Below are 21,903 nucleotides of genomic sequence, written 5' to 3'. Positions count from 1 at the left end.
TTTTTTTTTTTTTTTTTTTTTTTTTTTTTTTTTTTTTTTTTTTTTTTGCAATTATATGTAAGGTTTAGGTTGCATGTAAAATCATTTTAGCTTGTCATGATCAATCTCATTCGAATCTCAAATAAGTATTTTTGCCATGAGATATTTGACCAATAAAAATTATTCAAACTAGACATGATCAATATTACTCAAGCTAGACATGAACAATCTTACTTGTGGAATTATTCGAATCTCAAACAACGTTCTTGTCTTGAGATATTTGATCATCAAAGTAACGTGAATCATATTTTTCCGGTAGTGTTTCCATATTATTTAGAGAATTTATCTGGAGACATTTTTCTATGATACTTTTATGGTCTATTTTCATTAATTTAAAAAAAGCAGCGTGGGTTCAAGAACATAAACTATTCATTTTTAACCTAAAAAAAAAAAGCAATGGAGTGAATATAATAGTTTAGTTCACATCATTTTTAATAAAATAAAATGTTAATATTGTATGAGTAATTAATGACATAATTTATAAATACATTTGGTTTCAGTTAATTCATGCCATAAATTGGTATATTAAATTGGAAAGTAGATTACATAATAACAAATTAATTAAATGGTAGAGTGTTTTTATGTATTAAATTGTTAATATTTGTAAAAAAATCAGAAGAAAAGAAAAGAAAAGAAAAGAAAAGAAAAGAAAAGAAAAGAAAAATTTAGACCCCACATGGGCAATAGCCCGGGAGAATCTGCCACCTAATTCCTCCATTCCCACCTCCGTCACTCTCGTCTTCGGTTTATCTCTGCAACGCGAGAAACACTAGCTGACCATCAAAGAAAATCAAAGAAAATCAAAGAACAGCGAAGAAACCGGATGATTTGATCGCACCTTCCCCAAGTCGATCATGGCTCATACTCAGCTAATCGACTCCCTCACCTCCCATATCTCCCTCTACCATTCCACATCCTTTCTCATGAACCAAGATTCCAAACTCAGGTCCTCCATCCTTAGATGGTTCTCTTCTCTCACCGTTCACCAACGCCAAGCTCATCTCACAGTCGTTGATTTCAAATTCGTTCAAATCCTCATCCAAATGGTAGCACGAGTTCGCAGACGAGGACATGGTTTCTTTATCCTACTCCCCGACGTTCCATCCAGCGATCCTCTGCACTTGCCCGGTTTATGCTTTAAGAAGTCGCGTGGCCTTTTGTCTCGCGTCTCCGAGTCCAGTGAGTCTGAGAGGATGATTTTTGAGTCCTGTCGTTTATTCGGTTCCAGGGAAGGTGATAAGCTCGAGGAATGTTCTTGCTCGTTAAAGAATATCGATTCTTTAACTGTAAGCGAGGAATTCGTCGCGAATGTGGATAAATTTTTCAAGGTGATGGATGTAATTTCAAATGGGTGGTTTTTGAGAGGTGAAGGGGATGACCTGACGTCCGATTGGGCTGAATTAAATTGGTTAAAAGCGAAAGGGTATTATAGTATTGAGGCGTTTGTCGCAAATCAGTTGGAGGTGGCTTTGAGATTGGCATGGATGAACTTGAATACTGGAAAAAAAAGATCGGTGAAGCTCAAAGAGAAGGCTAGGGCAACTGGCATGGCGACAAACGTGTTTTGGAGGAAGAAGGGATGTGTGGACTGGTGGGATAAATTGGATGCTTCGTCAAGGGAAAAGCTTTTGACTTCAATTCTAGGAAAATCAGCAAAACAATTGGTAATTCTGGGAACATTAATATGTTGTTCATTTTGCATGCTTATTTACTTGAACTCATTACTAATTATTTTACAATACTCGGGTTGTGGTTGCTTAATCATTTCGTCTCTATACTTAAGTTCGCTCAAGTTTTTGTTCCTTTTTATTTATTCATTCTTTAATCCATACTCCAAGCATTTAGGTCGAGAGATGGATTATCCCAAGAAAAATTATGATTTTCCTTTCAAATTACTTTCGTAGGGTAATTATCTACTAAAATGATCGAAATAGGTTTAATGAAAGGCCAAAATGGTTTAATTAGAACACGATTTTGGCATTATGATCGAAATAGGTTTAATGAAAGGCCAAAATGGTTTAATTAGAACACGATTTTGGCATTTTATATTCGACTCGCCTTGGCTGTCAGGTACATGCTTAAATTATGGAGTTCATCATTGTTTTCGTATTTATTTCTTGAGGAATAGTTAATTTGTGGATTCAGATAGGGTGGATTACCGTAGAGAATTGCCCACCTGAAGCTTGAAATTTGGAGCAAAACATTCATTGAAAAATTATCTGCTATTCCCACTTCTGGGGGTGAATGATAGTCAAGAATCTTCCACTTCATGAGTGGAATTAAGACTCCCTTAGAGCTGTTTGAGAAGCTTGTTGTGGGTTCTTAGATGTTGCTCAAAGAGCGTTAACTTGATTAGGTCTTTTTTTAGTGAGTTTATTTCTTATCTCATGCCAAAATTCTAATGTATGCGAGGGAGAGTTCAAAAATGGATATGAGGAATTGTTTTGTAGGAAATGGTTAGAGATATTATTAGGATATATTAGGGGCATAATTGTCCTTAACTAAGAAGTTTGTTTGTGTACCGGTTGTAAAGGGGGTGTTGAGATGGGTAAAATTGAGAATTTTTTTTGGGTGAGCATCAGGTCTCTCAAAGTGCTGGAGTGTTGTATTTTTTCTTTCCTTTATCAATGACTTGTTTATATTATTTTCTCCTCCAATGCCCAGTTTCTATTGAATTTCATTAGAGCAGTTTGATCTTGAGCATGCATTTGGAGTCTAGGAGAATGCTGCTGGAAATCAGAAATTTTTTGGAAGATATGATGAGTGAATTTGCAACAAGGAAAATGAAACCAACTAAGGATATGAAATTGATCCCTAAACTTGTGGGAGAGGAGCTTTTTTTTCGAGGTGCTAATTGAAAGCATCAATACTACTGATAAACACAAAGAGGATGCTGGCTGTGGCTCTTTCCCCAAACATGTGTATATTGGGCTTGCTCCATATTTTGTTCCTTAAGAACTTCATGTAAAGAACACTAGAAGAACCCAAGGGCCAGGTAAATTTTTTGATATTCTAATTGAATCTCTCTCCCTGCTGATAGGGCACAAGGATTTTTGATTAGTCAACAGGGTAAATTTTTGCCCCAGCAGATAATGATACCATTTCTGTATTGGCAGCACTATCGCCCTGATAAGGTCTGATTGAAATAAGCTATAGGATGCTGCTGTTGGGAGAGAGTGACACCAATACTGGTGCTTGATGCATCCGTTTTGATCACAGAAGGGCAAGAAAAATCAGGTTAAGTGTATATATAGGTTGGGTTGGGTTAAGAAATTTTTTTGGTCCACAATACATATCACATTAATAACTAAAATCTGATAGAAGTCAAATATCAAATATTCACAAGTTACGATGCATCACCAATGCCTATTAGAAATGTCAAATGGTCTTATTTTTCATAACAATCTTAAAAGTAGGGTTGGGTTGTGAAACATACTTTCTGGTTGGTCAGTTAGTCCGACAAAAACTGTTCAAACCCGCATACTGAACTAAATTTTTGGTTTTCCAAAAATCCAACCCAACCAAAAAAAAAAAAAAAAAAAAAAAAAAAAAAAAAAAAAAAAAAAAAAAAAAAAAAAAAAAAAAAAAAAAAAAAAAAAAAAAAAAAAAAAAAAAAAAAAAAAAAAAAAAAAAAAAAAAAAAAAAAAAAAAAAAAAAAAAAAAAAAAAGAAGAAAAAGAACCCAACCCAAACTTGGTAGTCTGGGTTGTTCGGACTTTTGGGTCATATAAACATCTCTAATCATGTTAAGTAAGTACCAGAGGTATCACCCTTGCTTCTTTCAAGGCATTGAATGCCACAGTTTCCTTGGTAGTCCACATGAAGGAATCTCTTATGAGAAACTAATGTAAAGGACCTGCCATGATATCATAATTCAACACAAAACATTTGTAATAGCCCGTCAACCCCAAAAAACTCCTCAATTCTTTCTCTGACCTTGATGTTGCCCAGTTGATCATGGCTCAAGTCTTTCCTTTATCAGCCTTGACCCCATTGGCAGATACTTTATTTAGTATTGGGTAAAGACGTATTTCTTAACATTGCTGAAAAACGCATTGTCCCTCAAAATGTTAAACACCGCACACAGGTGTAAGGTGACTGGAAAATTCTGGGCTGTAGAATACGATGTCTTTACAGAAGACTAATGTAGATCATCTCCAAAAGGGTCGAAATACCTGGTTCATAAGGAATTGGAAAGTAGCGGGAATGTTGGTTAGCCCACACTGGCCTTCTTGAGTCCTAAACATTGTTTTTGGTATATCTTGCTTGTTCATACATATCTGGTGATACCTTGATTTGAGGTCGAGACTAGAGAACACCATGGATCCATAGAGCTCATCAAAGAGTTCTTATATGACTAGAATGGGAAAATTGTTGGGAATCGTCACTTGGTTTAAAGCTTTGTAATCAACATAGAACCTCCATCCACCATCCTTCTTATTGACCAACAGACAAGGGGCTTGTGCTATGTTTGATGATTCTATAAGCCAACATTTTACTATCAACATCTCTCTATCTCTGACTTCTGCACGTGTATACTTGTAGGGTCAGACATTCACCGGTTGTTGCCCTTCTACCACTCACAATTTGATGGTCAGCATTCCTTTTAGGTGGTAACCTTGTTGGCAGTTGAAAGACATGTAGATTATTACAAAAGTTTTTGTATCTCATTGGGCAACTATCATTGCCTTTTCTCTTTTGCCCTTGTTCTTGCATTGATAGATCTTGCAACTCAAATAGAAAACCTTGGTCGCGCTTTGACCACAATTTCGCTAACATCTTTAACAATACTTCAACCTTTGTTAATGATGGGTCCCTTCTAATTGTAACTTTATTGGTCCTTACTTTGAGGGCCATCGTCAAGTTTGTCCAATTCACTCCCATGAATCTCTTTGTTCTCAGCTATTGCAACCCCAAAATTACACCGATTCCCCTTAGGTCCAAGGGTAAGAAATCCTCTTGGATAGTTAACTCCGGTAAGTGTACCATGACATCTTGATAAATGCCCTTGCCCTTCACAGCAATGTTGTTCCAGTCACAATGTCGTAGTTCGTAGTTTCAGTCTTTGGAAGTTCCCGTTCATCAACCAATCGGTGTGAGATGAAATTATGGGTAGTGCCACAATCGATCAAAACCATCACATCTTTGTTACCCACCTTTCCTCGCACTTTCATTGTTCCTGGTGCGGAAAAACCATTGGCTGGTTTCAAATCAAACTCAACTATATCACCCACCGTTTATGCTTCGGCTTCTGCAGTTTTCTACTCGTTTTCGAATGATTCTTCCTATCTGAGTTCAACCTCCCCAAATTCACTATTAATTGAACTCGTAGCTCTCATACCTTACGTTTTTACAATGGTGATTCATCGTATATTTCTTGTCGCACCTTAAGTACAATCCCTTTTCTCTTTAGCTTGGAACTTAGTGTCTGATAACCTTCGTAAGCTGCTCTTTGCTATTAGGGATCCCTTTTCTAAGGATTGTAATAGACCGAGTTGGTTCAAAGGTGTGGTTCACTAGTTTGGTTATACTCGACCTTGTATTCATACAAATGTTATTGTGGTCTGTTTTGCCAATTTCTCCACTTGGGGCCGGGCCTATGGTTCCCTTTGCCATTGCCAAATCACGATCCTCTATTAAATGGGTCTACTTCATAATATCCTTGAGCCCAACTGGCTGTCGACTCACAACCACTGCCATAATTGTTGGGTTCAATCGCAAGCAGGTCCTTCAGTAACGACGGTGAATAGGTTTTGAACCTTGCTCAATATTCTGCTATTATTCATTCTTGCTCAATAGCTAGTAATCAAGCACATAGGCTACCTTCCCGTGATGGATGGAACATGGCAAACAATTTGGTCTTCAAATCTTCCCACGAGGAGATTTTCTTTAGCCTATTGTATTGAAGATTGTTAGAATAAAAAAACAGCAAGATCTCACAGAACTGGTTCTCTCCTTCTAGACAACATTGTCCACAAAAAATCCCCCCTTCTCACTATAAACCTAAACTACCCCCTGCATAAACCTCCTACACTCCTCCATTTCCATACGTGCTCGATCCCAAAAGGTCCCCACCCTGGCTTCTTCTTCTTCTTCTTTTTTTTTTTTTTTTTTCCATCCCTCTGTCCCCTCTTTACCCTTTCTAGAATAAATTTTTAAGTTGAGAGTTAATCTTGATATAAGTATTACTATTGGAATGGATTTATTTTTTCTTTTTATTGTCTAAAATAAGAAACTTTATTTCGTTAAATAAAAAATTGTCTAGTCTTGAAGCAGAAGGTGTGTCTTTTTATCAGATCCAAAATTGTAACAGCTGGGGAACCCAAACCTTCATATTTTTAGTCTAGGTTTTGAGATTTTAGGAATTATTACAATAACAACGCTTGGTAACTGCTTAACTAAGTTAAGGGACAATACTAAACTTAAACTAATTGATTAATGTAGTTGCTAGTTAAGATAATTACAAAGATATCCCTTACATCATTCTTCTTTCCTTGAAAATTTGATTTGCTTTTAATTTTAACTTGTAGTGTGACCTTTCATTATGTTCAACCTAACTTCCAGTCATTTTTTGAGTTTTCAGATACATGAGATTCTGAGGTGGACAAGTGGACTTGCGGAGCATGAGATGGGGCTCTTTAGTGCCGAATGGAACAAACCATTTAGGTACAATTGTACTATATCTCCATCAAGGTCCATGTTAGCATCCCAAGCGGATCTGCATATAGACTTCAACATTATTCCAGCTACACATTCTGGAAAACCTTCTTCCTTATCCAACATATTTAGAAAATTGCTTGTGCTTCAGGATATTGTTACGATGGTATCTTCGTGTCTTCATGATGAATATGTTGAGATATGATTCAAAATGAAGATATGATTCAAAATGAAGATATGATTCAAATATTCAAACTATGAGATTTTTAGGAGATTGTTAGTAGATTTAAATTCTTTCTAGATTTCGATGATTTACTATTTCTGGTCCAGTGTATAAGCTATAAATACTGGAATTGTGTAAGCCTCTATGCATCAAGTCAGTAGACAATAATAAAGCATCGCAGCATTCATCTATTCTTATCTCTTTCACTATCCCTCTTTCCAACAATTTTGGTATCAGAGCCAGGTTCGTTCGACACGAGGGCGAGTGATTATTTTCTTTCACAAAACAAAAATGGCAGTAGCTGGTTTTTCTTCCTCTGCACCGTTGTTACCAATCTTTAATGGTGAGAAATATGAGTGGTGGAGCATCAAGATGAAGACCTTGCTCAGATCGCAGGAGCTATGGGACTTGGTGGAGCACGGGTTTGCTGATGTATTAGAACCCACAATAGAAGAAAAGGAGAGACTAAGAGAAACCAAGAAAAACGATGCCAAGGCTCTATTCATTATTCAGCAAGCAGTTCATGAGACTATTTTTTCACGAATTGCAGCAGCAACCACATCAAAGCAGGCATGGTCAATTCTACAGAAGGAGTTTCTAGGAGACTCAAAGGTCATGACAGTGAAATTGCAATCTCTAAGACGTGATTTTGAAACTCTACTCATGACGAATGGCGAATCAATTGCTGATTTTTTGTCAAGATCAATGGCAATAGTCAGTCAGATGCGTACCTATGGAGAGAAAATTTCAAACGAAACAATTGTTGCAAAGGTGTTGAGAAGCTTGACTCCAAAGTTTGACCATGTGGTGGCCGCCATAGAAGAAGCTAAGGATCTATCCATACTCTCCGTTGATGAACTGATGGGCTCGCTTCAGGCTCATGAGGCAAGAATCAACAGAGCATCAGAAAGGAACGAAGAAAAGGCACTACAAGTGAAGGAGACAACCAACAACGGAAGAGAAAATAGTCATTTAGCAGATAGAAGTCATGGAAGAGGAGGATTTCGCAGCTTCCATGGTGGTCGTGATAACAGGGGTAGATGGAGAAGTGATGGACAGAGACAATTCAATGAACAAAGGAATGTCATACAATGTTACTATTGCAAAAGGTATGGGCACACAAAATCTAATTGTTGGTATAAAAATCAACGAATGAATTTTGCAGCAGAGAATGAAGAAGAAGAAGAAAAGCTGCTTATGGCGTGCATGGATACTAATCCAAGAAAAGGTGACTTATGGTTTGTTGATAGCGGATGCTCGAACCATATGACAGGCATCAAATCCTTATTCAAAGAGCTGGATGAGACGCAAAAAATTAAGGTGCAACTTGGAAACACAAAAGAGATGCAAGTTGAGGGAAAAGGTACGGTGAAAGTCGAAACCAGTCATGGTAAGATAAAACAATTAGATAATGTTCAATTTGTACCTGATTTAGGGTATAACTTATTGAGTGTTGGACAATTGATGACTAGAGGACATTCAGTTCTATTTGATGACAACACATGTGTCATTACACATAAAAAATCAGGTCATAAAGTTCAAATTGCCATGACTTCAAATAAGATGTTTCCACTTGATATTTCTAACATTGAGGATTTTGCTCTTGCGGCTAGCACGAAAGATGACTCAACATTATGGCATCTCAGATATGGACATCTTCATATGAACGGCCTGAAAATACTCAGGAATAAAGGTATGGTTTTCGGATTACCAAGAATTGACTCAACTAATTTATGTGAAGGATGCATTTATGGCAAGCAGACTAGGAAGTCCTTTCCGGTTGGAAAAGCTAGAAGAGCTTCACACTGTCTAGAACTAATTCATGCTGATTTATGTGGGCCAATGCAAACGAATTCCTTGGGTGGGAGTATATATTTTTTACTATTCATTGATGATTATAGTCGTATGAGCTGGGTCTACTTCCTACAACATAAGTCAGAAACTTTTCAGAAGTTCCAGGTGTTTAAAGCTATGGTAGAGAACCAAAGTGGCTGTCACATTAAAGTTCTTCGAACAGACAGAGGTGGCGAGTTCATATCTAAAGAGTTCAATCTGTTCTGTGAAGAAGAGGGCATCCAAAGGGAATTAACAGCTCCCTACACTCCAGAACAAAATGGAATCGCTGAACGGAAAAATCGAACTATTGTGGAGATGGCAAGAAGTATGTTACAAGCAAGGAGACTTCCAGACCAATTTTGGGCAGAAGCCGTAGCAACATCTGTTTATCTATTAAACATCTCACCAACAAAGGCGGTTATGAATCGAACTCCCTATGAAGCATGGCATAGAAGGAAACCATCTGTAAGTCATTTACGAATCTTTGGTTGTGTTGCTTATGCTTTGAAACATCCTCAAGTTCGTCAAAAGCTTGATGAAAAATCTGAAAAATGCATTTTCATTGGCTATTGTACTCAATCAAAGGCATATAAATTATACAACCCCATCAGTGAAAAGATTTTAGTTAGAAGGGATGTAATATTTAATGAAAATGTGAGTTGGGATTGGAGTAAAGAACAGGAGCAGCAAAAGATTACAGTTGAAGTTTCCCCAAATGAAGAAACAAGGGTCAACTCCAGTGCATCTCCTAGTGTCTCCACTGCAACACAAAATGTGTCAAATTCATCATCTTCAGCATCACTAAACAGTGATTCTTCTCTTGAAGAACTTTCAGATGAGACACCTCCAAAGAAGTATAAATCTTTAACTGACATATATGCATCATGTCAATTTGCTCTTACTGTTTCAGATCCTATGTGTTATGACGAAGCAGCTGAAAAAGAAGAGTGGAAGAAAGCCATGGTAGAAGAGATGCAGTCCATTGAGAAAAATGGAACATGGGAGATGGTTGACTTACCAAACGGAAAAAATGCAATCAATTTGAAATGGGTGTTCAAGACAAAATTTGCACCAGATGGAAGCATACAAAAGCATAAGGCCCGTCTTGTAGCAAAAGGGTATGCACAACAACAAGGTATAGATTTTGAAGAAACTTTTTCTCCAGTAGCTCGTTTTGAAACTGTAAGAACTATTCTAGCATTAGCAGCAGAATTGCGGTGGCCAGTTTATCAGTTTGATGTTAAGTCAGCATTTCTTAACGGAGATTTACAAGAAGAGGTTTATGTAGCACAACCAGAAGGATTCATAAAGAAGGACAAAGAAACAAAGGTATACAAGTTGAGAAAGGCACTATACGGATTAAAGCAGGCCCCTCGAGCTTGGTACAGCAAGATTGATGGGTATTTTCAAAAGAAAGGTTACATGAGAAGTGAGAATGAGCCTACTTTATATGTGAAGAAGGAAGGTAAAAGTGATTTCATCATTATTTGCCTCTATGTTGACGATATTATTTACACTAGCTCTTCTAACTCTCTTTTGGATAAATTTAAGTCTCAAATGATGAGTGAATTTGAGATGTCAGATATGGGTCTATTGCACTATTTTCTTGGTCTTGAAGTATATCAAGTTGAAGATGGAATTTTTATTTCACAAAGAAAATATGCCAAAGATATTATGAGTAAATTTGGTATGCTTAATTGTAAGCCTGCAGCTACACCTATGAATATTAATGAGAAATTACAACATGATGATGGAGCAGAAATGACAGATGCTAGAAGGTTCAGGAGCTTGGTTGGCGGACTGATTTACTTAACTCACACACGACCCGACATTGCATTTCCTGTTGGTATTATTTCTAAGTTTATGCAACATCCTTCAAAGGTTCATTATGGAGCAGCAAAAAGAGTCTTACGTTACATTGCCGGAACTATGGAGTATGGAATTTGGTATTCTAAATCCTCTAATTTCAAACTATATGGATTCACTGATAGTGATTGGGCAGGATCATTAGATGATAGACGAAGCATTTCAGCCAATGTTTTCACTTTAGGGTCAGGAGCGATCACTTGGAGCTCAAAGAAACAAGCAACAGTGGCGCTGTCAACATCAGAAGCAGAATATGTTGCAGCAACTTCAGCAGCGTGTCAAGCCATTTGGCTAAGAAGAATGTTAGCTGACCTTCAACAAGAGCAAAAAGGGACAACAAAGATATTTTGTGATAATAAAGCAACTATTTCTATGACAAAGAACCCAGCGTTTCACAGTAGAACAAAACATATTGAACTTCGACATCACTATATTCGTGATCTTGTTGCAGACGAAGAAATTGTCTTGGAATATTGTAACACCGATGAACAGCTAGCAGACATACTTACCAAGGCTTTGTCAAAAGAAAAGTTTTGCTACTTCAGACGATTACTTGGCATTTGCAACTTTGAATCAAGGGGGAGTGTTGAGATATGATTCAAAATGAAGATATGATTCAAAATGAAGATATGATTCAAATATTCAAACTATGAGATTTTTAGGAGATTGTTAGTAGATTTAAATTCTTTCTAGATTTCGATGATTTACTATTTCTGGTCCAGTGTATAAGCTATAAATACTGGAATTGTGTAAGCCTCTATGCATCAAGTCAGTAGACAATAATAAAGCATCGCAGCATTCATCTATTCTTATCTCTTTCACTATCCCTCTTTCCAACAGAATACTATAAGAGTAATCTCTTTTACAGCACTTTGGGTTCTATCTGTGCCATCCCTGATTGTATATTTAGAAAATTGCGGGAATTTCTTATGTTTATTTCACTTGATTGCACAAAACTTGAACTTCTAGGAGAGGGGAATAGCAAGTCCTTGCCTAGTAAATCAACAGAGAATCTAGGTGCTTCCCGTCGAAGGAAAAAGGGAAAGATCCGGAAATCACAGAATCCTGTGCCGAAGCCATGTGTAGGTGATTTATCATGCAATAAATTTCATAAGGTAATTTTGTTTTGAAGCGTAAGAAATATTATATTATGGACTTATCTGCTTGATTTGAATTTAACCAATTGATGTAGCCTCAGGATTTTGACAAGGAGTGTGCTCATAAAGGGAGAGAAGATATGATGGAATCCACAACGCCTATTTTGTCCAAGGGAAATGATACTTGCAGAGAAATGTCAGCAGAGGTATCGAAAACGGTTGATTTGGCTTTTGTTTATTTATTTGTTGTTTAATGAGTTTTTATATGTATTATATATCTAAGTACTGGCTTGAATGCATTGTAACCAGTTGCCTGTCAACAGGTACATGACCATATAATGAGTGTTGGAAAAAATCAAGGTCCTACAAGGAAGAAGAAAAAACACAAAAGTAAAAACTCTGGTGGGAACAACAGATTAGTTGAAATAATACCTTCTGAAGGGCCAACCGCTAAATTCTCCTCTCCATCTTTTAGTTCTCAGGATCAGGTAGCAGAGTTGGATAACAGGTTCAGAAAACCTTTCATTTCAAATATCAAGAATGATAGTTCAAATAATTATGACAGTTTAACTTCAAACTCAAGTCCTATAGTTCCCTCTAGTGAGCCTAATAGAGAGTATAACAGTAACCAAAATGTTGAAGTACATGAAATTTCTGGGCTAACGGAATCTGTCTGTCACGTTGGTCCTGGAGAATCTCAGTTCCCAAAAGGAATAATTGAAAATCAATGCGTATCATCTACATTAGTTCCTTCTCATTTGCCTTCATTGGAGCTAAAGAATATTGTCAAAAGCGATGTCAATGTGAATGGCTCTGTGCAATCTTGTGAATTACGAGAAAAATCATCTTTGTTAGATAAACTTCCGAGAACTTTTGATATACAGGAGAAATCATGCCTATCTCGAGATCAATTTAGTGGTGACATTTGTAATACTAGGACCTTGAATTCTTCGTTCAATTCACATCTCCCGCCTGCTACTGATAGATTACATTTAGATGCTGGTCATAATTGGCACAATCATTTCCGCCGGTCTTTCACACCTGCAATGCATCAACCAAGAAGTTCTTCTGTTAAAGGTGGTTGCAATCCAATTCTGACTCGACCACTGTTAATGAGTCTAGATTGGCCCCCCGTCTTACGAAGTGCTTCTGGCTTGGCTTCAACAATGACGTCAAATCATGATTTTGGGTTTCTTCCTAGGAGACAATCTACTTTTCGGCAGGGGTTCCCTACTAACGGCAATCAGATTAGTACGGAAGATGAAAAGTACTCTGGTAATCTCACTGATTTTCCTGATTTGTCAAATAATCAGGACCTAGCAGATGAGTGTGATGGGAACTGGATATCGGAGGAAGAATTGGAAATGCATGCAGTTTCTGGGTTAGACTACAATCAGTATTTCGGTGGTGGTGTTATGTACTGGAATCCTTCTGATCACCATGGGACAGGGTTTTCTCGACCTCCTTCTCTTAGTTCTGATGATAGCTCATGGGCTTGGCGTGAAGCTGACATGAATCGGACTGTTGATGATATGGTTGCTTTCTCTTCTTCTTACAGTAATGGATTGACATCCCCAACTGCTACGTCATTCTGTTCTCCTTTTGATCCACTGGGATCTGGAAAACAGGCGCTTGGTTATGTGGTGCAAGGACCTGATCTACCCACCAACATGCTTCATTCCTCACTGACTATGAATGATTCGGTGACAGAGGAGGATGCTCCTAGATCTTTGGCAAATTTGCCTAGTGATGTTGAAGGGAAGACAGGAGACTCACATCCATTTCCAATGTTGCCGCCTATTGTTATTCCAAATATGTCTAGGGAAAGATCAAGATCTGAGTTCTGCCATGGTTTTGACCATAAAAGCCCATGCATCCCTCCCACTAGGAGAGAGCAATCTCGAGTAAAGCGACCACCATCTCCTGTAGTTCTTTGTGTTCCACGGGCACCAATACCACCTCCACCTTCTCCTGTAAGCGACTCCAGGAAGCACAGGGGATTTCCTACTGTTAGATCTGGTAGCTCAAGTCCAAGGCATTGGGGTGTAAAGGGTTGGTATCCTGATGGAACTAATTTGGAAGAAGCGTGCTTACATATTGATGGTGCTGAAGTTGTCTGGCCTAATTGGAGAAATAAAAGTAATTCTAATTGCTCGACAGTTCAACCTTTATCATTAATAGCAATGTCCCAGATAGCTCTCGATCAGGAGCATGTGAGTGCAACCACAATCCAAATATTTGAGCTATGTACTGGGTCTGAAATTTCCTTACAATTAATTTCTTTTGCAGCCAGATGTTGCGTTTCCTCTCTTTCCCCCAACAACAAGCTGTCCTGTAAAAAAGGAATCTCTTTCTTTGATGCATAGCCGCCTAAATGATGAGATCAACTCTTTCTGCAAGCATGTAAGCGCTCTCATTGTTGCTAGTGTTTTGTATTTCCTAATTGGAATTTATGCAATTGAATGTTGTCACTGACCATTCATGGGATATGTGTCAAATGGGTATACAAGGTTGCTGCAGAAAACATGACTAAGAAGCCTTACATCACATGGGCTGTTAAACGGGTCACGCGGTCCCTTCAAGTCTTATGGCCCAGGTCCAGGACAAACATTTTTGGTTCAAATGCAACAGGTTTATCCCTTCCCACGAGTGATGTGGACCTTGTGGTTTGTCTGCCTCCAGTGAGAAATCTGGTAAGTGCATCACTTCAGTTGCATCCATCACGCCTCTTTTCTGCTTTTTTGCTTATATCAAGCCTTGCTGTTGTTATATTTTAGGAACCTATTAAGGAAGCTGGGATCCTAGAAGGGCGTAATGGCATTAAAGAAACCTGCCTTCAGGTATGTTTATTCATATCTCAAGGAATTGAATATGAGATTGCATCTCGTAACTGTTTATTCTTATCTCAAGGAAAGGATGATTTTGTATTGTTAAAAAAAAAAAATCAGTTTTTTATTGTAGTACAAGTAAATCGAATCTTAGTTATTCGTAAAAATTAGTAGCATCAGCATGATGGACATCGATTCCTCTTGTTGCATTGGAGTTTCTAATACCCTAGAGCTGTCCAATTTTTCCTTTGTTTATTTAGATAAGTTCAAGAGGTTTTTTGTTCTTTTCGTGAGGTTTGATTGACCCCTAGTTTTGTGGTGGTTTCTTGTAATTTTGATTCTTCTTTATTGTATCTGTTTCTTATCGGATGAACAGAAGGAAGTCAGTTGTCTTATTATCTAAAACATGTTAAAATACCATGATGAATAGATTCGACTAATGAAGTAAAGGGTGATGAAGTGTGATGTTAATTTGTGCTCTCAAGATAAGTTCTGAAAGAATCTCTGCATTTCTTTAAATATATGCCAATGATGCCTAAAAATCAGAAAAGAACAATAAGAATGAAAGAAAAGAAACGGAGCTTCTTTCTTTTCATCTCTTAATAAGAGAATTCTTGACAGGGCACTAGTAAAGTGTATTCTTTCTTTTTGAACAAGAGACAAATTTTGCGTTATAAACGAGAAGTTAGAAAAATGTTCAAGTATACAAGTGAAAAGAAAACCAAACAAAAAGAAAAAAAAAAGTGAAAAGAAAAGAAAAAAAGTATTATCCAAATAATACGTGAGCCAAAAAATAAAGAGTTAAAGAACAAAATATCTATGAAGACACCAACCACTAACGAACCAAAACTACCAAGACTACTCCCACCAAGCTGCAAATCTGCTGACCAGAAGAAAAAACAACCAGAAACCAAATTTGGAAAGTGAATTAATTCCTACTGCACAACCTCAAAAAAGAAAAAAAGAAAAAAAGAAAAAAAAAAAAGAACCCTATCAGGCTATATTAGCTTAAAAAACTGAAAAGTAGACTTCCTCGATAAAGGTATAGTTCAAAATTTGGATAGAGAGAAAACGGAGGAACCCTTTCACGAACTTCTAACCAATTAAAGAAAGACTCCAGAGAGACAAGGCAAGTTAGATATGATTATAAATAGTATATATAGAAGTATTAAGTGCAATGCTAACAAATATAATTGGTTTAAAAGTTAGAGCAAAATCCTATTGTCTAATTCAAGGAAATATTCTGTCGTTGAGACATGAGTGGTAAAAAAAAATGTGATATTAAAGGAAGTACCAGTTGGTTTAATCTCCCTTTCCCATCCGCATATTTTTAATCTCCCTTTCCCATCCGCATATTTTTATTTATTTGTCAAGTACCAGTTATCCGCTTGATGTGATCTGCAATGCATTTGATATGCATTTAATCAAATGTGTGCAAATGGTGATAAAATGTGGCGTGCATTGAAACAAAAAGTGATATGCATTGAAACAAAAAGAGATATGCATTGAAACAAAAAGGCTCACAGAATATCACTTGACTCTACTGCCCAAGTATAAATAGATTGCGTTGGCAAATAATACCTGGGTTCTCTTGGGTCGATTCCACAGGGAGTTTGACACTTTTGATTCATAAAGAGAAGATTGACAAGCAAAAATACAGACTACAAAATAGCCCGATTTATAAAAAGTAGTTTGGTTTGGTGATGGAACGGAAATGAAAATAAATTAAGTAATAAATGGATATTAACTCTGAATAACGGCACAATGCTTGGCTCTTTAGCTACCTATGGTGAACCTTTCCTATTCAAGGAGTCCTACAAGTGCCTCCCCCTTCCAGTATTGCACTATGCTAAATAGGTAGTTAGATTCCTTTGTGCTACTCTTGTTCATTAAACACTGCATAAATGTGCTACTACTTTGTATCAGTTGCCCAAACTGATAAAAGTAATTTCAACACACTTTCAAGTAGAAGAACACCAAGAATTTTTGGAGAAATTTTCAGCAAATACAAAATAAGAGTAGCTCAAAATAGGGGCCTTAAATCAAACCTTACAAAAACAGAGAAACTTTATAGAAGTGGTAATCTTCCTCTCCAACACTACGAGGGTGGTTCTCACTCCTCCCTTGCGTCCCCTCAGGCGAAGACTTGCTGCTCCGACTCCACAACAAGGTTACCATGAAAACCCCTATTCTCTCAGACAAGCCTTAAGACAATTCTCTCAAAAACTCCTATTAGAAAAATAAGTTTCCCTCCTTTCGCGAAGAAATGACTCCACAACAAGGTTACCATGAAAACCCCTATTCTCTCAGACAAGCCTTAAGAGAATTCTCTCAAAAACTCCTATTAGAAAAATAAGTTTCCCTCCTTTCGCGAAGAAATGACTCCCTATTTATAGGCAAAGCTTACCATGGATCTCAGCGCATTTTCATCTCCACACACACTGAATATCACGTGGAAGAGGACAAAACGGACCAGACGTAGGTTAACAACTCTGCAACAGTAACACACACTATGATACGATCGTTAGGAGCCTTTGTCTCTTGTCAGAGTAGACGTGATCTCCTCTTTGTGTTTAGCGCAGTATGCCTTGCGACGAAGGAATTGTCCTCATCTCGACGCATTTGTATGCTTTCCTAGCACAACATTCGCTGGCGTGCCTTAGATCTCGCACGACTTCCTCCCTTTTCCTTCTTTCTTTCATGCGCTTGACATCCCTTTTTTTGACGCATTACCATTGCGTTGAGGGTTTCAGGCCAGTTCTTTGGATGATAACAATGTGGAAGAATCCTATGCAAATGCTTTTATTTCCTTATTTCAGTCGCATTCAAAATCGAAGAAGTTAAAGAGTTACTTCCAAATCACATCTCAGAATCTCAATGTCTTTCTTCAACTTCTATTTCTTGCAAGTTTTCATCTTTAATCGAGCTTTGTGGTTTACAAACGCATGAAATTGCTTCGTTAAATGCCTTAGGAAAATGCTAAGAAGATTCACAAGGAATGCCTTAGCGAACCGTTGCATTTTGATATTTCAACGGCCTTCATAATTGGGGTTTATTGGTTGTTAGAATATTTGGTGAAGATGTTCAACTTGATTTTTAATTAAGGCTTTTTTCGCTTCTAGTCTTTTTTCAAGAAGTTATTTTAGGTGCCTTGATCATTGGGAATTTCTGATTGTTTCTAAGGCAACATTTATTAAGGTTCTCTCGTTGTTTTCAAGGCAACACTATTATTGCTTTTGGTTCATGATAGTATTAATTTCGGTCCTTGGAACTAACAGAATTTTCTATCGAATTTTTCATTGACTCTTCATTATCTTCATCGCCGTTGGAGTTAAGGAATAGTTTCTATTGTTGCCTTGCTTAAATAGTTCTTGGTGGGATCTCTATTAATGGAGATTATTTGGAAAATTACTCATTTATTAGGCCCCATGCATAAAGAGTGGCTAGTGGTTAAGAAACATTTAATTCTGTTATGTTGGATTGTGGTGGTTAAAGTCCTTTGTTGGTGTTTCTTTTCATGGCTCTTCATCCTATTTATGATTTCTCAAATTCCTATGTTGTATTTGAGGAGCAAGTTGTCTCTTTTATGATTTTGATCGACATGGTTAGAAGATTCTGCATGGACAATTTGTTTGGGAAGAAATCAAAAGATTTTCAACTACGAGAATCCTCTTTGGTCAGATCTGTTCGTTTCGGCCCGTTTGAAGGCCTCTTCTTTGTGTGCTTTCATCAATCTCTTTGCTGGACATTCTATCCAAGATTCATGTCTCATTTGACATGCTTTTATTTTTCCTTTGTAATCTTTTTATTTTCCTATTATTCAGTCCCTTGTAGAGTTATTAACTTTGGAGCATTGGTCTCTTTTCACTTAATCAATGAAAATTTTCGTTTTTTTGTTGGGGGAAAAAAAAAACTGAATTTCCTTATTACCCCTATTCCTATCAAGTATTTTCACATTCTCAAATATTTTTGTATGAAATTGACTTCAAAGAAAGGTTTTGAGTGATTGAATTCTTGACGTATCATCACTAGTTAACTCGATAAGTTTGTGTAGCTTTAGCTACAAGATGAGCTTTCAACCGGCTACAAATCCATCGAAATTGACTTTGGCTTTAAATACTGTGTCGGAAGAGAAATTAAATCCCAAATACAGTTGTCATCTAAGGCAGACATCTCCTCTACCATTGAAATACATCTACCCGGATGAAACAAAGCTTCATGAGTAGTCTTAGGAACAAATACAGGCTGTAGGGGTGCTATGAATGAACAGGTAAAAGAAGACCAATGGTTATATGAATCAAAATAGGAGATAGGATAAGTGCACTGACGTTTTCCGTTATAAAGAGCAATAGGATGATCATTGCTTGTTTCAGGATCCAAGGACGAAGAAGCCTCTAGTAGAGAGCATGAAACTGAAGGGGGAGGCCGAAGCGAACAAACCTGAGTGATAGGTGGGTGAGAAAAACATGTACAACTGGAAGTGAATCATTAGAGGAACAGAAAAGGAGAGTATTGTAGATAAGAAAATGATCTTCCTCTTTATCCTCCCCATGACTCTTCAACACTGAAATAAACAGATGACCCAAATGACAACGTTTTCAAAAGGAAAAGACACTTTAGAGCATGTAATGACAATGGATATTTTTGGTTCAAATACGTAGAAGACCTCAAGATTCACTCCTTTTCCCAATATTCTCTGTCATAAGATCCTAAATAAACACAACAATGTAGATTGAGTGAGTTTACCAACAAAAATCAAGTTAAATGAGAATGGTTGGTAAACTTTGAAACAGAGGACAAATGAAAGTGAGCTGGTAAGATTGACACTGTCTGATCTGAAACAGGAGAGATGGTTTCATTTGCTAGTAACAATAGGTGAAGATTTAAATGGAAAATTATTTGAGAATAAATTAAAATTACTTGTCATGTGATCGGAAGTGCCTATTTCAAAGAGGAGGCAAGAAAAAATTTAGATATGTTACTTGTATAGGTGATGACAATAGTAGGAGAAGATGATGATGTCATAATTTTGTAGACTCAATCAAAATTGTACCATATTTGTTAGGGTTGTTAAATATACGGGCAACATATGCAGATTGAAACTTTTTGCCCTTATTCAACAATTGTAACATTCACGTTTTATATGTCCTAACTTTTAACAATTGTGATAAACAATATCCCTTGAATTTAATTTTTGAGTGTTAGGATTTCCTCTAGATGTGGTCAATCCTTCCCCTCTATGGTCTCTAGACTTATTTTTTTGTCCAACCAAAACACTATCAGACTTAGATGACAAGATTGCTCGAGACTTCTTTGTACGAAGTATTCGAGTATAAGAGTGTGCCAATGGTGAGATGTCTGAGCTACAATAGACTTGACTTTTTGACTGTATCATATTTAGAGGCAAGACCAAATAAAAAAACCATAATAAACAATGGCTCACGTTAGGTAGTCTGAACTTTTACAATAGTACTATCTAGCTGTCGAACATTAATTCGGGATATGTTCTCTTGCACTCACCAAACAATCTAATAATGTTTCCCTTTTTGGTCTGAAGAGATTTCAAGCATTTTTATAGCTCTTTGTCAGACTCACTATGATTAATTAGTCTATCTATCTTGCTCTCAATTAAATTATTTCTCTGTAGAATAATCCTAAGACACAAAAATCCAATGATAAACAAATGATTCCTAAACTCCAAACCTTAAGTTTACAAAAACCTACTTAACCTAAAGCCCTGATACCATGTAAACACTAAAGGTTGAGAGAATCAAAATACTCTATTCTATTTACTAAAGATGCTAATATACATTTGTACAAGGATAAAGATAACAAAACTAATTTATTTACAAAAATGTAATTATACTAATGTAATAACCATAACACAATTTATAAAGATGCGTTTGGATTGGTTGCAGAAGCTGCTCAACTGTAGCTTTACGACAAAGAAGTGCATTCTCAGTGTCACATGGGTCACATTTATATTATTCTCTCTCTCTTTAATACAATTCGCTTGGCTGTTGTGTGTAGAAGTTTAATATACATTTTGGCTTCTTCCAGCATGCAGCCAGATATCTTTCCAATCAGGAATGGGTAAAAAGTGATTCCTTAAAGACGGTGGAAAATACTGCTGTAACAGCCTTCTATATCTAAACTATTTAATTAATTCTGTGTTGTTAATAATAATTATTCAGTACATTTACTCATCAGTTTATTTTTTGCGTCAGATACCTATTATCATGCTTGTTGTTGAAGTTCCCCACGATCTCATTGCTTCATCCACTTCAAATATGCAATCATCCAAGGAGGAGTCCTCTGCCGTATCTGGGGAACAAGATGTCAACCTTCTTAATGATATGGCTAGTTTAGAAGATTCTGCGCTGCAAAAATGTTTGGTGGTGAAATATGATTCCTCATCTAGCACCAAGTCAGTTCGTATTGACATCAGTTTCAAGACTCCATCACATACGGGACTCCAAACTTCTGGGCTGGTAATCCATATTTGGAACATAGCATACTTCACTTTCTGAATTTTATCATAATTGTTTGTGATTTTCTGAACATTCCAATTATGATTTTCGGAACATTCCATTTAAAGTCATTTTTCTTATAAAAAAGGAAGAAGAAGAAGAAACAGTGAACTTGATATTCATACTGCTATTTAATGGAATTGAAAGTTTGTTTGTGGTCTGAATTTCTCAAAGACAGAGGACGCAGCTTAACCTAGTATAATAATTATTAAGTCTTTATAAGTATTATCTCTAGTGGAATCTGCCGGTTATTATCCTTAACTAAAACAATCTTTGACTGGGAGTTAAACTAACAAATTTTTACTAGAATCAATTAACGATCTTTTCCCATCAGTTCTTTCATATGGGATTTTGTTTAATTATATCATTATGAGATGATCTCGTTTGTTAAATGCTTTTTATTTTTGCTTTTGTTTTTATTTACTTTTATAATTTTTAAATATAGACTTATGCTTTGAACCTTTATTAGCTTGGATGACAAGTATTTGGTTATGGATGCTTTTGTCTTCCATTCCTCTTCTTTCTATGTGATTTCTAATTTCTTAGTTTTCCCTTGCTTTGCAACTATTTTTCTTCTCTCAATTCAATTCTTATATAATGAGCAGAAAAAGGGATAATGTTATGTTGTTGGAACATTGAGCATTTTTCTTTTTCAACCAAGAATAAACTTTATGTTTATAATTTAAAAAGTGATAAGTTGTGAATTAATGTTCAAAGAACAAACTGTTGCATACAAGGATCGACTCCTGAATAGAGCTTTCACCAAAATTCACCCCGTTCGATTTTTTTTTTTTTTTTTTTTTTTTTTTTTTTTTTTTTTTTTTTTTT

The 21,903-nt window shown here is 36.5% G+C and overlaps 1 protein-coding gene and 1 long non-coding RNA gene across 9 annotated transcripts in view; both read left to right on the top strand.

The window, feature by feature from the left end:
* Positions 1-733: 733 nt before the first annotated feature.
* LOC111435527 overlaps positions 734-21,903 on the top strand; it is a 39,602-nt gene continuing 18,432 nt past the window's right edge. For 6 of the 8 annotated variants that reach the window (XM_023073106.1, XM_023073275.1, XM_023073357.1 and 3 more), the window contains exons 1-10: positions 734-1,703; positions 6,622-6,882; positions 11,460-11,735; positions 11,813-11,935; positions 12,041-13,930; positions 14,007-14,120; positions 14,228-14,410; positions 14,495-14,557; positions 20,606-20,677; positions 20,773-21,036. In XM_023073106.1, coding sequence (XP_022928874.1) covers positions 894-1,703; positions 6,622-6,882; positions 11,460-11,735; positions 11,813-11,935; positions 12,041-13,930; positions 14,007-14,120; positions 14,228-14,410; positions 14,495-14,557; positions 20,606-20,677; positions 20,773-21,036 — 4,056 coding nt within the window. In that variant the 5' untranslated portion in view covers positions 734-893. The remainder of the gene's footprint in view (positions 1,704-6,621; positions 6,883-11,459; positions 11,736-11,812; positions 11,936-12,040; positions 13,931-14,006; positions 14,121-14,227; positions 14,411-14,494; positions 14,558-20,605; positions 20,678-20,772; positions 21,037-21,903) is intronic. The other 2 variants (XM_023073423.1, XM_023073504.1) reach the window with 2 other exon arrangements.
* On the top strand, positions 14,566-17,503 carry LOC111435952. Its single transcript, XR_002709165.1, has 2 exons — positions 14,566-16,715; positions 16,828-17,503. It is a non-coding gene; the product is annotated as an uncharacterized LOC111435952 (long non-coding RNA).

This window comes from Cucurbita moschata, unplaced genomic scaffold (assembly GCF_002738365.1).
Source record: "Cucurbita moschata cultivar Rifu unplaced genomic scaffold, Cmos_1.0 Cmo_Scf00001, whole genome shotgun sequence".
Lineage (NCBI taxonomy): Eukaryota > Viridiplantae > Streptophyta > Magnoliopsida > Cucurbitales > Cucurbitaceae > Cucurbita > Cucurbita moschata.
The sequence above is the reverse complement of the archived record's forward strand: the minus strand, read 5'-3'. Positions and strand labels throughout refer to the sequence as shown.